Consider the following 14,543-nt stretch of genomic DNA (forward strand, 5'->3'; position numbering starts at 1 on the left):
TAAGGGAAGTGAGCAGAACCAAGAGAACATTATACACAGCAACAAGAATACATAATGATCAACTGATAGACTTGGCTCATTTCAACAATGAGGTGATTCAGGCCAGTTCCAATTGTTTTATGATGAAGAGAGTCACGGGCATGCAGAGAGAGCACTGTAGGGATTGATTGTGGATTACAACATAGTATTTTCACCTTTTTTTGTTGTTTATTTTTTTTGTTCTTTCTCCTTTTTTCCCTTTTTTGATTTTTCCTGTGCAGCATAATTGTGGAAATATGTATACAAGAATTGCACATGGATTACTATGAGAAGGGGGGGGGAAGGAACAACGGTTTTGCAAGGGTGAATATTGAAAACTATCTTGCATATGTTTTGAAAATAGTGATTCATTTAAAAAAAGGCTTTTCCCATTGACATTTTTTTTTTGTCTTTGAGCTTTTCATGGTCTTTATAATGGGAACCTTTTGCTCTTTCTCCTTTCAGACACTCAATCTTGTCAATGTCTATAATGTTTTCCTTAATTTTCTGCTTCTAATTTTGGTTATATTCATTACATAATCCTTTTTCAATTTAATGTAATCAGTTATCCACTTTACATTTCACAATACCATCTCTTCTTTATTCATAAATCCTTCTTATCCATAAGTCTGATAGGTAATACATTCCATGTTCTTCTAATTTACTTATGAGATCTTAGCAAATAGAAGATATTGGTCTATACCTTGTTTATGCCAAACTGCTTTTCAGCTTTCCCAACAAATTTATTTAAATCAAATAGTTAATTCTTACCCCAAATCTTAAAATCTTTACATTTGTCAAACACGAAATTCCGATTATCATTTTTGCTGTGAATTGCATGTCTAATGTTCCATCTTTCAACTTCTTAACCAGTACCAGATAGCTTAAAATCACTGGTACTGCTAAATCTCTTTTCTTTACATTTTAAAAAATTGATTCCTTTAATATTTTTGATTTTTTGTTCTTCCAAATAAATTTCATTTTTTCTAGCTTTTTTTCTTGGTAACTTAATTGGAATGTTATTGAGTAAGTAGATTAGTTTAGGTGGAACTGTCATTTTTTATTATATGAAGCTTTCCTTGTCTTGAAACTCAAATTTAAATTCTTTGTATAATGAATTTTCTGTTAGGTAAGAGTAAAACTGTCCTCTACTTGATACATTGTTAGTGTAAATATTTGTTAGGAACAGAGGGTTCTTCTCTCTTTTAAATCATTTTGTAGAGACCTGGGAAGATCTATGCTGTTTCCAGAGAATAACCTCGGGGAATAAACTAAAGAATGATTTATGAGAAGTTACTGAAGTCTGAACAGGACCTAGGTAACCTCTGGATCCTTGATTACATTTGTGTTTATACATGGATCAGATCATGTCCCCATAAATATGATTCTCTAATGAAAGTATGTATGTGAATACATGTATACACACATGTATATAACCACATTATTACTGAATACTGGATGGAGAATTAGCCCATATAACACATTAAAAGTTTATTTGCCCTTTGACACTATTGAATGAGTTCTCATGGTATCGCAAAGCCATTCAAATGAAAAACACACAATAGACTATTGTTAATTATTTTAAATATTTATTAAGCACCAAGGAGATACTGCTAGATAAGACATTAAAATATTAATATAGTGTCCCTGCCATCAGGCTTACAATCTATAAGTCATAGATTTAGGTATATTATTAGCCTTTTTACATTTTCTTTCACTTGGAAAGAGCTATTTTAGCAAATAGGTAAGGCAACATAATGTCTTATTTCAAATATAGTGTTAACAGTCAATTTTCCTTGTACCTTAATATGTTCCCCCTACATATTTGGCTTATTTCTAAGAGAAATTGCAACTACTCATATGTAAATAAGGGCCATGGTTTATTTCATAACATTTAATTTCTTATACCAAGGACTTAAATGTTAAGACAAAGATGTAGAACAAATTACTGTCTACAAATTGTGAAGCTTAACTAGTGCCTTACTAACCTGACAAGAATTGTGGTTAGAATAAGTTCTATGGACAAAAATTGCCAGGTAGGCAGCTTGTCTTTGGCATTCCTCCCCTAAGAACTTTCTCCCTTCCCTGATAGTTTCTTCCCTTCATACTGCCAGTGGCTCTAATACTTTCTTCCACAAAGGACCTCATATGTAATGAGCAAATATATATTATAGAGTTAAGGGATATTGACCCTCTCAAGTAATCTGCATTTTAAATGAGGACATCTATGCCAAAACATAGAAATGAATTGTTAATAAAATTTCAGTTGTTAGGGATATACTAATAGGCAAAAACATACCTTGCTTACTTATGTGTTAAGTATATCCTTATTAAACTCATAGAATCCATGATGGTGGTGTTTTTTCCTGTCTCTCCTCTGACAAATTTGTGTTGCTCTTCTTAATATTTAGACTAGTTTTGAAAATTCTCTCCACCTTAGTGACTGGTATTGAAAAAGTATTTTTTAGGTTTTATGTTGCTGGTCATATTTGAGATGATAAAGGCACAGTTTTAAGGAGCAAAAAATATATTTTTTTGCATCTATAGATCCTACAACTTGCAAATAACAGGAATTCAGTCTATACTGGTTGAATGAATACATGTACCTTCAAACTATTAATTCAATGTTTTATATGAGGGGTTTACCTGTTGGGCTACCATCTGATGCTAAAACACTAAAAACAAAAACCTGTGTAATTTGCTACAGCAAGTTTGAAATCAATTTACTTTGGTGAAAGTTGTCTGAGAAATAACTACTTATTCAAAGTATTGAAGGGAGCCCAAAAGTTCCCAGTTAGTTGATTAAAGAGATGGAAAAATCATAAAAACCATTTCCAAAGATGCTTTGGCAAACTGATGTTTTCCCCCTTAGAGTTCATTTTGAGCACTTTATCATGGTCTGATCCTGATGACAAAAACAGTATTTTTAAAAAAAACGTTTCTAGAATTGCATTTCTATTATGTAACAAATCCATATGGACAGTCAGGTTGAAAAATTGTTGGGTATCTTATTTTGGGGCTAAAATTAACTTTTAAGAAAATGCTTCTGTCCAATCTAAGGTTACTTCTACTTCCTTTCTGTAAGAAAAAAAAAAGTATCTTACTGGATAATGAAATCAAGATAGAAATTTTGAAGCATAGTATGTACATCTCTCACTTTCTGAAAAACAAGTAATAAACTCCATGAGTTTTATCTGGAAAAATATTTTTAAAAATATTTTAAGGCCATGGTAAAGGAATTTGGGTTTACTAGTCTAATTAAGTTCACTTGTTTGTTTTTTTTTTTAATTTGGTATTGTACCAAGCAGCAAGAGCTTGTGATTAAAAGACACACTTTTCTAAGGCAAAGTGAGTTTGATTGTATATAAAGCATAGCTATTAGAGAGAATATTAAAAGAAGTCTGACCAATATAGATACATACATTCACTGTTTTTAAAAGTGTCAACATTCCAAGATTACATAAAATTGAGTTCTATATCCTATTCTAAGACTATAGCTTGTCAAAACCTAAAAGCATGATAAGAATATTTGATTTAATACATTAAAAAAAATACTTCATATGTCCAATATAGTTAAAGTATAATGTCTTTTCAAATCCTGGTATAAATTCTCTGCACACACAAAAAAGGAAATTTTAAAAACTGAATACATATTTGGTAGATATCCTAAACTACTGTTATATATCTGAAAGAATAAGATTCATAAACAATAAGAGTAAAATATAAAACCATGCAGAATAATCATTTCATTTAACAGAAAAATAGCAAGCTTCAAGTAGTTCCAAATAAACTTGTTTCCTATCTTGGCAACCTGAAAATCAAGAACTCTGATCTGATACTCAAAAATTTTTTTTAAGATTTGCATGTTAATTTTTGCTCAAATGGCAGTAATTTTCTTTTAACTCTAATTCAAAATTACTCCATAATTTGGTAGCTGAATCATCCAAAAGCTAAGACTTTCATAAAAATATGTTAGTTTTTTTTTGCCTTAATTAATTTGAATTTAATCATATGAAACTTGCCATGCAAGTATAGTCTATATCTACAAATGAGTTTGTATTGAGAGGGAAAATAGAGAATTTCAGATATGTTCTACATACAGCCATATGAAAGTTAAAGTTTTTTAAAGGAAAAAGGGCAGTATAACAATATTGTGAAGCTATTTGAGTTATAGAAGCTTTTAAATCCTTACTCTTATGGGATAAAACCATGAAAGAGGGTGAATGAAATCAAGTAATGTAACATTTCCTAATCTTTGTATACGAAACGAGATTTAAAAAACAAACAAAAAATAATTATTTTCTCCCCAAGGTTTCAGCCAATTTCTTAAGTCTTTTCTTCAGTTCTAATGGAAATTTCTCGTAGCATTTCTTACAGACAGGCTTCATGTCAAACTCCACAAATTTATTCCTAAAAATGTTTTTTAAAAAGGTGTGGGGGGAGGGGGGGAGAAAGAGAAAGAAGATACGTTAGTGGAAATGTTTTAAACATGACAACCTAAATAATATAAAGTGATTTTGTTGAGGAAAATTAATATATCATGATATCCTTCCTGTGTAAACAAAAGACTAAAGTCTTAACTTAATCCCTCTTACTGAGGCAAAGATACACTTATTCCAGTCTACACTGATAGTTTTATTATGCTAATGTACATTTGGATATTCACAACTGGCTTTGCCATTTTTAGGCAATTAAAAAATTGTAGACGCTTGCCATTAAAAATGTTAGCCTGAAATGTTAACCTACATCTACTGTTTTCTCATTTTAATTGTTTTAAGTGAAGTATTAAGAAGTTCTTTATTTAAAGAAAATTTTTTGTAAATACTTTTGGTAAACTGAAGAATCTTTTAGCAATGCTATTACTTTTAATTTCTCTTTAATAAAATCTATTATACATACATCTACACATACATACACACACACACACACACACACACACACACATTATTTATGGGACTATAAACACATCATTGTATCACAGGTTTGCTTTGATCACTTGGTAGCAACATTATTTATTATCAAAAATTTTAGATTAAGTAACTTTGAAGATTTTATCCTTAAAACAAAATGGATTTTTCCAAAAAATAGTTATTTTGACCATGAAAAAAGTAATAGTGACAAAATGGTTGTTTATGTTACACAAAATTTCACAGAAATTATAAAGTTTTTGAAAATTTTTAGACATCTTCCCATTCCCAGGTTATTCTGTAAATATATACAAATCCTAAATTAATATCAAAGGTCAAACAGCACAACTTTCACTTCATGGCAAAATTTGTAGCAAAAAAAAGTAAGATTTGTGCTGCCTCCCTTTCTACTGCCAGAAGGCAGATACCGTTTCAAAAAGGCCATCTCAATGATTTGCTGGTTTTAGAATCTAGGGTCAAGAGTTTGAAATTAAATAAGAGTTAAATAAATTAAATAATATTCTAACTTGTAAACATTATCTAACTCTTTGAAATTCAGTCAACAAGTATTCAATGAGTGAGCAGAAAAGGTCATACTCAAAAAAAAAAAAAGAGATAAATAAATGAAATATTTCAGATTTCAAAAAATTCCATTTTTAAGTAGTAATTTTTAAATCACAACATAATAGTAGTACTTAACAAAGTTGCTCAAATGTTAAACTTTTGTTGAGGCTCAGTGTTGTTAATGTTAAAATATTAATAATTTGCTCTTAATTAGAAGATACTTTTTTTTTTTTAACATCAATTTGGAAATTACTTTTTAGCTCTTCCTGTAAAAAGATTCTTTCATAGGCAATTCAAAGAAGGGCTATTTTCAATTGGACTAAAAATACATCTAAGTTTTATCAGTACAAATAATGAATCTCCTGAAATGGAGGCCTGTATTGAAATTCACACTATCTAAAATAATAATTATGTAAAATATGTTCACTGGTTCCAACCTAATGGAAGGCTATAGTGTGAATTTGAATTAATGTTACCACTTCAGGAGATTCATTTTGTACTAATAGGGACCTAGCTACTCAAATACTTCAGTACCACCCTCCCCACAAAATAATTTCATAGATACCTTTTCTTTCATTCATTCAAATGCTATTATTAGATGATGTATTTTCACAAATGTGAAAATATACACAAATGTGATCCTATCACTAAAAGGACTGAGAAATTCTATTCCTTTTAATAAAATTAGACATTACTTTCTAGAAAGAGTTTGATAATCTCTCCATATTTTCATGTTTACTGCTATGTTAGATTCCTTCTATGGAAATTTTAAGTTTAAAAAAGAAATGCAAACATTGTTATAATAAGTCAATTTTTAAAAAAACTTAAAACACATAAAAATAGAAAAACAGGGAAAGCATGCTTGCAATGCAACAGGATGTAAGAGGATGAAATACTATTCTTTGAATTCTATAATTAAATATATATTATAAGTGTCAAAACCATTTAAAGGCAAATAGACACATAAGATTTAATTTTTTTTGTTTGTTTTACTGAGGCAATTGAAGGTTAAGCGACTTGCCCAGGGTCACACAGCTAGGTTTTTGTTTCTTAATGAGAAATTGTTGAGTAGAGACAGAAGCCAGAGTCTGCCTGACAGGTGACTTTATTGAAAGGATTTTTTAAAAAGGAATTGTTTTAGGTTTATACAGTTGAAATGGTTGAATGCTACTATGTGTTTAACACTTGAAAGTATTATGGTATCACAAGAATATAGTCACATATAAAGTATTTTGAAAAAGTAAATCAAGGGTGGGCTAGGAATCAGTAAAAGCCAAAATAACATCAGATTAAAATGTACCTCCATATATTTGAGGTACTATGCTATTTATTAAGAATGCCAAAATGGATAGGATCTAGATCCTGTTCTCGTTAATTTACAATCTAATTGGGGAAGTAGGATAAGAGGAGAGGCTCTCAATCCCTTGTAGCTGGTAGGAAGAAGAGGCCTTTCAAAGACTAAGAAGGTATTGAGGCAGTGGGAAGAGAGGGAAATAAACATTTTAGGTATAATTGGATGATAGAAACAAAGGTATGAAGACAGAACAGAACTGGATGAAAAGGAGGAATCAACAGTAGTTTAGTTTATCTGGAAAGGAGAATACATGAAGGGGAATAATATGATAAAAGTCTGAAAGGGTAAGAACCAGACTGGATGGTTTTAAATGCCAAGATTAGTTTATATTTTATTCATCAGGCAATGGCAGACCAAACCACTATGGATTATAAAGTAGTAAAGATTAAAAAACAAAAAACACAATAATGCAGAAATAAAGTACAATTACAAGATTACAAGGTTGTGAAAGGTGAATTAAAGACTGGATTGAATGGGGATATGAGGACCAAATAGGATGATATTAGAATAGTATAGTCAAGAGGTTTGAAGTTAGAGGAGTAGAAAGTAAAGGATGAATCTGACAAATACTGTCAAGGTAGAATTGATAAGACTTGGCAACTGATTGGCTGTGGAAATAAGATAAAAATCAAAGGTAATTTTAATATTAAAACCAGGATGCTTTGAGAAAGAGTGGTGGTATCAATACCAACTGAGAATTTAGGAGAAGGGGCAGATTTTGAGGGAAAGGGGAAATAAATTCTGAACATGTTGAGTATTGGTGGGACATAAAAGTGGAGCTAGTCTAGCTAGTCATCAGGCAGATTGGTATAAGTGAAATACTACAGAATGGTTAGAAATCTTCCTCACAGGATGACAACTAAAGCTGTGGATTCTGATGGATTTACCAAAGAGAAAGAAGAATGAAGAAAAAAGTATCAAGAACTGAATGAATCTCAGAGAAAAAAATTAAAGATTGGGAGGAGCCCATAAAAGAGTTAAAAAGAGGTTCAGAGAGACCAGTAGAGTTTGATTTAAAAAGCCAGGGAAGGAGCCATTATTAAGAATAGTATAGATCAACAATGAGAGATCAACAAAAATGTTATAAAAGAGCAGAAAAAAATAACATTTAGTGATAAGAAGGTTTTAATGACCTTACAAATGCTTTGGCAAAGAGAAGGATTATCATTTTTGGAGAAAATGTTGGGAATGAAGAACTAACAGGTAAGGATATTGAGAAGTTTGAAGAGAAAATATTTGCAAAGTATTTAGTACAACACCCGACACATAGCAGTCACTTTATAAATATTAGCTATTATTATCATTATTATTATTATTATTATTAGGTAGAAGAAGGGAGCTTAAGGAGTCCATAATGGAGACTCAAGAGTAGGAGATGAGGAGATCTGTTGAGCTAAGGAAAAGGGATGAAATTTGAGGGCATAAGGATTAAAGAGGACAGTCAACAGGAAACAAAAATCACCTTGTAGCAGTGAGAACATAGCTGAGTTTAATTAAGCACAGATTAGAATGGATAGTTTCATGATGTCCTTTAGCAGCATTCATTAGTAGCAGAAGAGGCAAATAGTAGGGGTTGAGGATCAGCAAAGTAGAAATAGAAGAAAAGTCAAGTGAATAAAAATAAGGAATATTTACACAGCTATCCCATTCTATTTAACAAAATCAATGTTTTTCTCCTATAAATACATTTATTTTGAGGGACTAAACAGAATCAAGAAGACCCAAGTTCATATTTAGTCTCAGTCATTTAACTGTATGATACTAGCCAAGTCACAATTTCAGTCTGCCTCAGTTCCTTCATCTATAAAATGGAGATGAGTTTTTGTGAAGACAAAAAAAAGACACATTTGCAAAGTGGTTTGTTATAATTAGCTACCATTTTTGCACACTGACATCTAGGTAAAATAAAGAGTATAAAAACAAAATTACTTGTCTTGCCAAAAAAACCCAAAACCCAAGAACCAAAAAACATACCTAACAGGATTAGTTGATAAGTAATCTAACTGGCAGACCTCAGATGCACATGATTATTATCAGTATTTCAACTTCTTGGATAGTCACAAACACATGCAAAAAAAGAGAGGGAAACAAAAGAAAGAAAGAAAGAAAAAGAAAGGAAGAAAAAAAATGGAGAAAAAATGAAAAGAAAAGAAAAAGTTCCTAAAGCACTAACCAAAGGAGAAAGTACTGGAAATGCTGAAAGAAGAGATAGAAAAGTTTACAAACAGATTGGCTTTTTCTTTTTCTGCTTGTCCTTATCCTTTGCTTCTTTCTCCCGTTTAGCAAGTCGCCGTTTAAATTCTTCTGGCATTTTCTCATAACAGTGTTTGCAGACTGGTTTTAGATCAATTTCAATAAACTTATCCCTTTGAGCAGAACAAAGAAGAGACAGAATAAAAAATACAGAAGAGAGTTAAGGAATCTTTGATTTTAAGAGCTCAGACAGAAAGGACAGAGGAAAAAGTTGAAATCACAGGACCACTTTTTTTTTACCTCTGCTTTTTTTTTTTTTTTTTTTTTTTTTTTTTAACATCTAAAAGATTCACATGGACTTAAATCACAGAACTTACTTGAGTGTTAACTTAGTGTTGCAAGTAGAACAGGCAAAGCAGTTCACACACCAAGCCTTATTCAGGGCTGAAACAACTAGAAAGAAAAGTAACAGATTCTGTCAATAGTCACAAAGTTGCTGGTATTGAGTCAAAAATATCTAAAATTCATTAACTTAAAATGTAGCCAAAGCTATTTCATTCCTTTGCCTTGAATCAGCAGTCAATGGCAACACTAGCGGGAGTATCCAGTAGTCAAAGAATTCACCTTTTAATAAAGATTTAAATTAAATGGTGTTGTCTCCAAATTAAAAATAAAACAAAACCTCTCACACAAATTTAACCTAACTGCTCCAAATTGGGTATTCATTTTTCACCTTTGAACAGAATAAAACTCAGGAGTGACTCTTGACATTTTTTAATAACATTTTTCTTTAAAAAACCGATTCCACAACTAATGTTTGGCATCAATACAACTAATTAAACACATTTGGTAACTATTTATATTTAAATAAATTTCAATACAAAGTATCTTACAACTTTTTTTTACTTCTAAACTTCCATCAGGATTCTTTGTCCATTCATTTTTCTCTTTTATTGATTTTATCACCATGTATCCTGTTTTTTTTTCCCCCTTTTCATTATTTCATAAAAATATTTCTAGATTTTTTTATATTCCTCTTATTTGCCTTCATTGTTTTATAGTATTCCAATACATTATTGTTTATTTAACTCTTTCCACCACCATTCTGCCCCCCCCCCTTTTTTTTAACCAGTAAATTACTCCTTTTTTTTAACCTGATAAGCTGTTTTATACAGGAAAGAATTAAGTATTTGTGACTTTCATAGGTTTTATTGCTTGCTTTCTGAACATTAATCCTTTGCCAATTGCATGGGGGCAGCCTGTTTGAGAAAGTACTTCCTGAATAATAAAGCATGCTGGCAACAAGCACATTCAAAACTTGCATCCAGGATGTTTCTGGTATATTTGTGCTTGACAACCATTTCCAAACACAGCTGCTTCCTTTTTGTTTCAGTCAAACAGAATTACATGATTACCAAAGTACATGGGTGATAAGAACAACAGAAATGTTTCTTGGTGCCTGGGCCAGGGTATTAGCATTTTCAGGGTTAGGGTTGTCTTCCCAAACAACCCGAGAGGCTAGAGTTGTTCCTTATAAACATATTCCCTCAGCCTCCATTGTTTCTAATCCATAATTAGTATGGAAATAAAACAGGATCCCTACCCCCAGTGTATTAGTATAAAATTTAAAACAATGATTCTCACACTATTCATTGTCATATCAATGACATCTTGTGGGAGTGAACATCTGTGACCACAAGAAGCAGAGGATTAAGTGCTATGTCATACTGAAGTCCTTATTTAAAATTCCTAATTGCCCATAGTCTAATTCTTTTAGAATTTAGCTTTGTACTAACTGACTGAAATAAATATGATGCTGCATTTAGAATCTGCTTCCTTAACCGTGAGCCTCATATAAGATATGAAATAACTATTCTAATTTATGCCAGTTCCAATGATCTTGTGATGAAGAAAGCCATCTACACTCAGAGAGTGGCCTGTGGGAACTGAATGTGGATCATAATGTAACATTCTCACTCTTTTTGATGTTGTTCACTTGCATTTTCTTTCCTTACTCATTTTCTTTCCTTTTTGATTTGGTTTTTCTTGTACAATAGAATTGTATAAATATGTTTAAACATATTGGATTTAACATATATTTTAAACATGTATAATATATATTAGATTCCTTGCTATCCAGGGGAGAGGGTGGGGGAAAGGAGGGAAAAATCTGAAACACAAGGCTATGCAAGAGCCAAGTTGAAAAATTATTCATGCATATGTTTTGAAAATAAAAAGCTTTTTAAAGAATGAGATAACTATTCTAAACTCAAGGTATTAAGCATCTTTCCTTTTAGTGGTAACAAATCTGATTCTGCTCAGATTGTCAAAGACTCACTCCATAGTGGTAGAAAGAGAAATGACGATGATAATCACATTTTATAATTAAAAAAAGCAAACTCATTCCTATCTACATGTTTCAAATTATAGTGACATTTTATAAGAGGCTTACCATCCCCTTCAATAACACGATTACAGTGGAAACAAACATCACCAAATAGCTGTGGAAGGAAAAAAAAAAAAAAAAAAAAGAGGAAAGTTTAAAACTTCACTGGCAATACAAACAACCATTCTACATCTCTTTTATGCTTAGAAGCAAAAAGTATTGGGTAACTACTAAAAACTACACTTCAGGTTAGCAATCCAATTATCCATAGTAGGAATTTGGCCAAAAAAAAAAAAAAAAAAAAACTCACTTTATTTTGAGGAAAAAAAGCCCACCTCTTACATAGTTGTGCTCCATACCCACAGTCCCCAATCTCTGCCAAGGAGGGAAAGAGGTAACTTTTACATTATTTTTTTATAAGATAAAATTTTAGAATTCATAATAACAAGCAAATATGGTTTTTAAAAATCTAACAATCACCTGATTGTAGTGAGTTTCACAATATGCCAGGCCCTTCCTTTCATAATGACGATGCCCAAGAAATGGCTTCTCACACTTGGCACAGACAAAATGCTGCAAAGAAAATGTATAGATCATTTCTGAGTTGCCTTGTTTTTATTTTAATGTTAACATTTGAATATTGAAAATCTGAAATACAAAAGTCTACATTTGATAAAACGGCCATTTCTTTTTTTACCATTGAGCAAATTCTAAACTCTGTCCTCTAAAAATCAGAAACATGATTTTGGAACATGACTTATGGAAATGCAAATTCAAAAAAGGGATAGTTTTTTTTTTTTTTTTTTTTTTTTTTTTTGCTGCAGAAATAAGGAACTCTTGTGATACAGAGGGAAAATATCAGAAAGACCTATAGCACAAATCTGATACTCAAAAGATGTTCTGTATAAGTGCAGTGTAAACAACTGTTTTTGGTTCTCATATTCCATACTTACCTTAACTTCTAGATTTCAGTGAATTTTCTCACACCCTCTACTCAAAATAAAAGGAAATAGATTCTGGAGTTTATTGTGTGTGTCTGTGTGTATATACACATATGCATATGTGTGTAATTTAAAATTTACTAAAATTTTCTTTAGTACCAAATAGTTTTTATAACAAAATTGTTAGATATTTATCAGAACATAGTTAAGTAAGTCCCTTGATTTGGCTTGTCAGTTAATTGCATTATTTTTTGTGTAGTTTTTGAAACAGATACCTACAAATTATGTTCAATTGACAGTTTATTTCTTCCTTTACATTTGATTGAGAGTGAAAATGAGGTGTACAGAGATAAGTTGTCACCATAAACATGCCTTGTAAGCATCTTTGGTAAGAAGGAGATAGGCTTTTACAGAATATAAAAATTCTGGGACTTCATTGACTATATATCAATATGGAATTCTGGATTATGTAAGAGATCAATTATCTTGTCTTTCAGCAAGTTGCTGCCACTCAGATTTTTCATCTAAACCTCATTCACTTAATTTTGGTCAATAGGAATTATTCCTTCGTCATCTCTTTCAAGTTTTTCAAATGCTCTACAATGCTCCCTCCTCCCTTTCCTACCTTACCTTCTAAGCCATTCTCTCTCTGTATTCCGTAAATGTTTTCACTAACTCGACAACAACTGTAATATTTCAATAGGATAAAAGTCATTTATAAAATATTACCTCTGCTCTCTTGAGAAGATTTTTTGTGTAGCATATGAATTTCAGATTGGAAACAATTGTTCCCATTAATATGAAAGATCTTAAAAGTGTTAAGTGATCTCAGTGTTTCATCTCACAATGAAAAGCCTAATAGTTTTCTGTATTTATTTGAAAAGTAAGAGATATTCTTGATAATATGGATAGTTAAAGGAAAAAAGTTACTTACAACCTGGTTCTTACCTCCACATGCCACTGCTTGCCCATAGCATTTACAACACGTCCTTCGATAGGCCGTCTACAGGCTCCACAAATGGGAACTCCCATTTTGTCATGACATGGCAAACAATATAGTTCTCCTTTCAATTCACGAGCATCAGCAGTCAATTCTTTCCTATCCCCCCAAAAGTCAGCAAAATTAGCACATATTCATACATTCAAAGGATACCAAAACAATAACAACAACAACATTTTTCACCTATGCACTCTTTGAAATGATTTTGTTTTTAAGGACATCATTAGAGATGTCTCTTTCTCTCATTTTCATTTTTTTGGTTTCTATTTTTTTTTTTTAATTCAAGTAATTAAGAGAGAAACAGGTATCACAGCAGCTAATAAAAGACTGGGCCCTTCAATTCTTGTCAAAACCATCCAGGATGGTTACAGTATAACAGAAAATCATTTAAGGTAACATAATATGGATAGGCTGTTTAATATGATAGTATATATCTGACTTTCTTACAATCATATTTATCTTTTTTCTATCATGTAATCTCATTTTATTCTAGATCACCTCATCTAAACATTATAGCAAAAATAATCACCATTTCTAAGAGCAGTCTCAATGCAACTCTCAAACCTGAGGGAGTTTTTATTTTTTCTTTATTAGAAAAAAAAAATTAGCAAAAAAAAATTCTCTTCTACTGCAATCTCCCAGGGGGAAAAAAGACAAGCAAAACCTTCATAACAAATAGACATAATCAAACTGAGGGAATCTTTCAAAACTAAGCTGGAGACCAATTTTATTTAATACTAATTGTTCATAATATAATGTTGCTATGAAGAACAATTACTGTATTATAGATAAGTAGTATGAAATGGAAATAACTTCACTGAAACCTAAGGGAAAAAAATTAAATTTCCTGTCAGCTTCTCTTCTGTTTTGTTATATCATTTGCCAAGGCTGCTAAAATAAATCAAAAAGAATGGTTTGAGTTTCATTTCTATCTGACATTCCTTATGTAATAACATTCACACCTCTAATGAAGGTGTTAATAGAAATTAAATGGCCAATGGGTCACAAGAATGAGATCAGATAATTTTTAATTTATATGATTAAGTCTTTGAAAGCTTTCTAGTTGATAACAACACAGAAGAATTTTAACCTTTAAACTCCCAACAAAATAGCATACAGAATATATTTTAAATGGGCATTCTTCAGTTGCTGATAGCTAATTGGTTGAAACTGCATACCC

At 31.2% G+C, this 14,543-nt stretch overlaps 1 protein-coding gene across 6 annotated transcripts in view; it reads right to left on the reverse strand.

Annotated features, from left to right (window-relative positions):
* Positions 1–1,587: 1,587 nt before the first annotated feature.
* LIMS1 (LIM zinc finger domain containing 1) overlaps positions 1,588–14,543 on the reverse strand; it is a 210,761-nt gene continuing 197,805 nt past the window's right edge. For 3 of the 6 annotated variants that reach the window (XM_051984282.1, XM_051984284.1, XM_051984278.1), the window contains 6 exons: positions 13,312–13,462; positions 11,903–11,995; positions 11,489–11,537; positions 9,414–9,489; positions 9,017–9,209; positions 4,330–4,428 (listed from right to left, as the gene is read on the reverse strand). In XM_051984282.1, coding sequence (XP_051840242.1) covers positions 9,062–9,209; positions 9,414–9,489; positions 11,489–11,537; positions 11,903–11,995; positions 13,312–13,462 — 517 coding nt within the window. In that variant the 3' untranslated portion in view covers positions 4,330–4,428; positions 9,017–9,061. Of the gene's footprint in view, positions 4,429–9,015; positions 9,210–9,413; positions 9,490–11,488; positions 11,538–11,902; positions 11,996–13,311; positions 13,463–14,543 lie in introns of those variants that run through there. The other 3 variants (XM_051984283.1, XM_051984281.1, XM_051984280.1) reach the window with 2 other exon arrangements.

This window comes from Antechinus flavipes, chromosome 3 (assembly GCF_016432865.1).
Source record: "Antechinus flavipes isolate AdamAnt ecotype Samford, QLD, Australia chromosome 3, AdamAnt_v2, whole genome shotgun sequence".
NCBI classification, from domain to species: domain Eukaryota; kingdom Metazoa; phylum Chordata; class Mammalia; order Dasyuromorphia; family Dasyuridae; genus Antechinus; species Antechinus flavipes.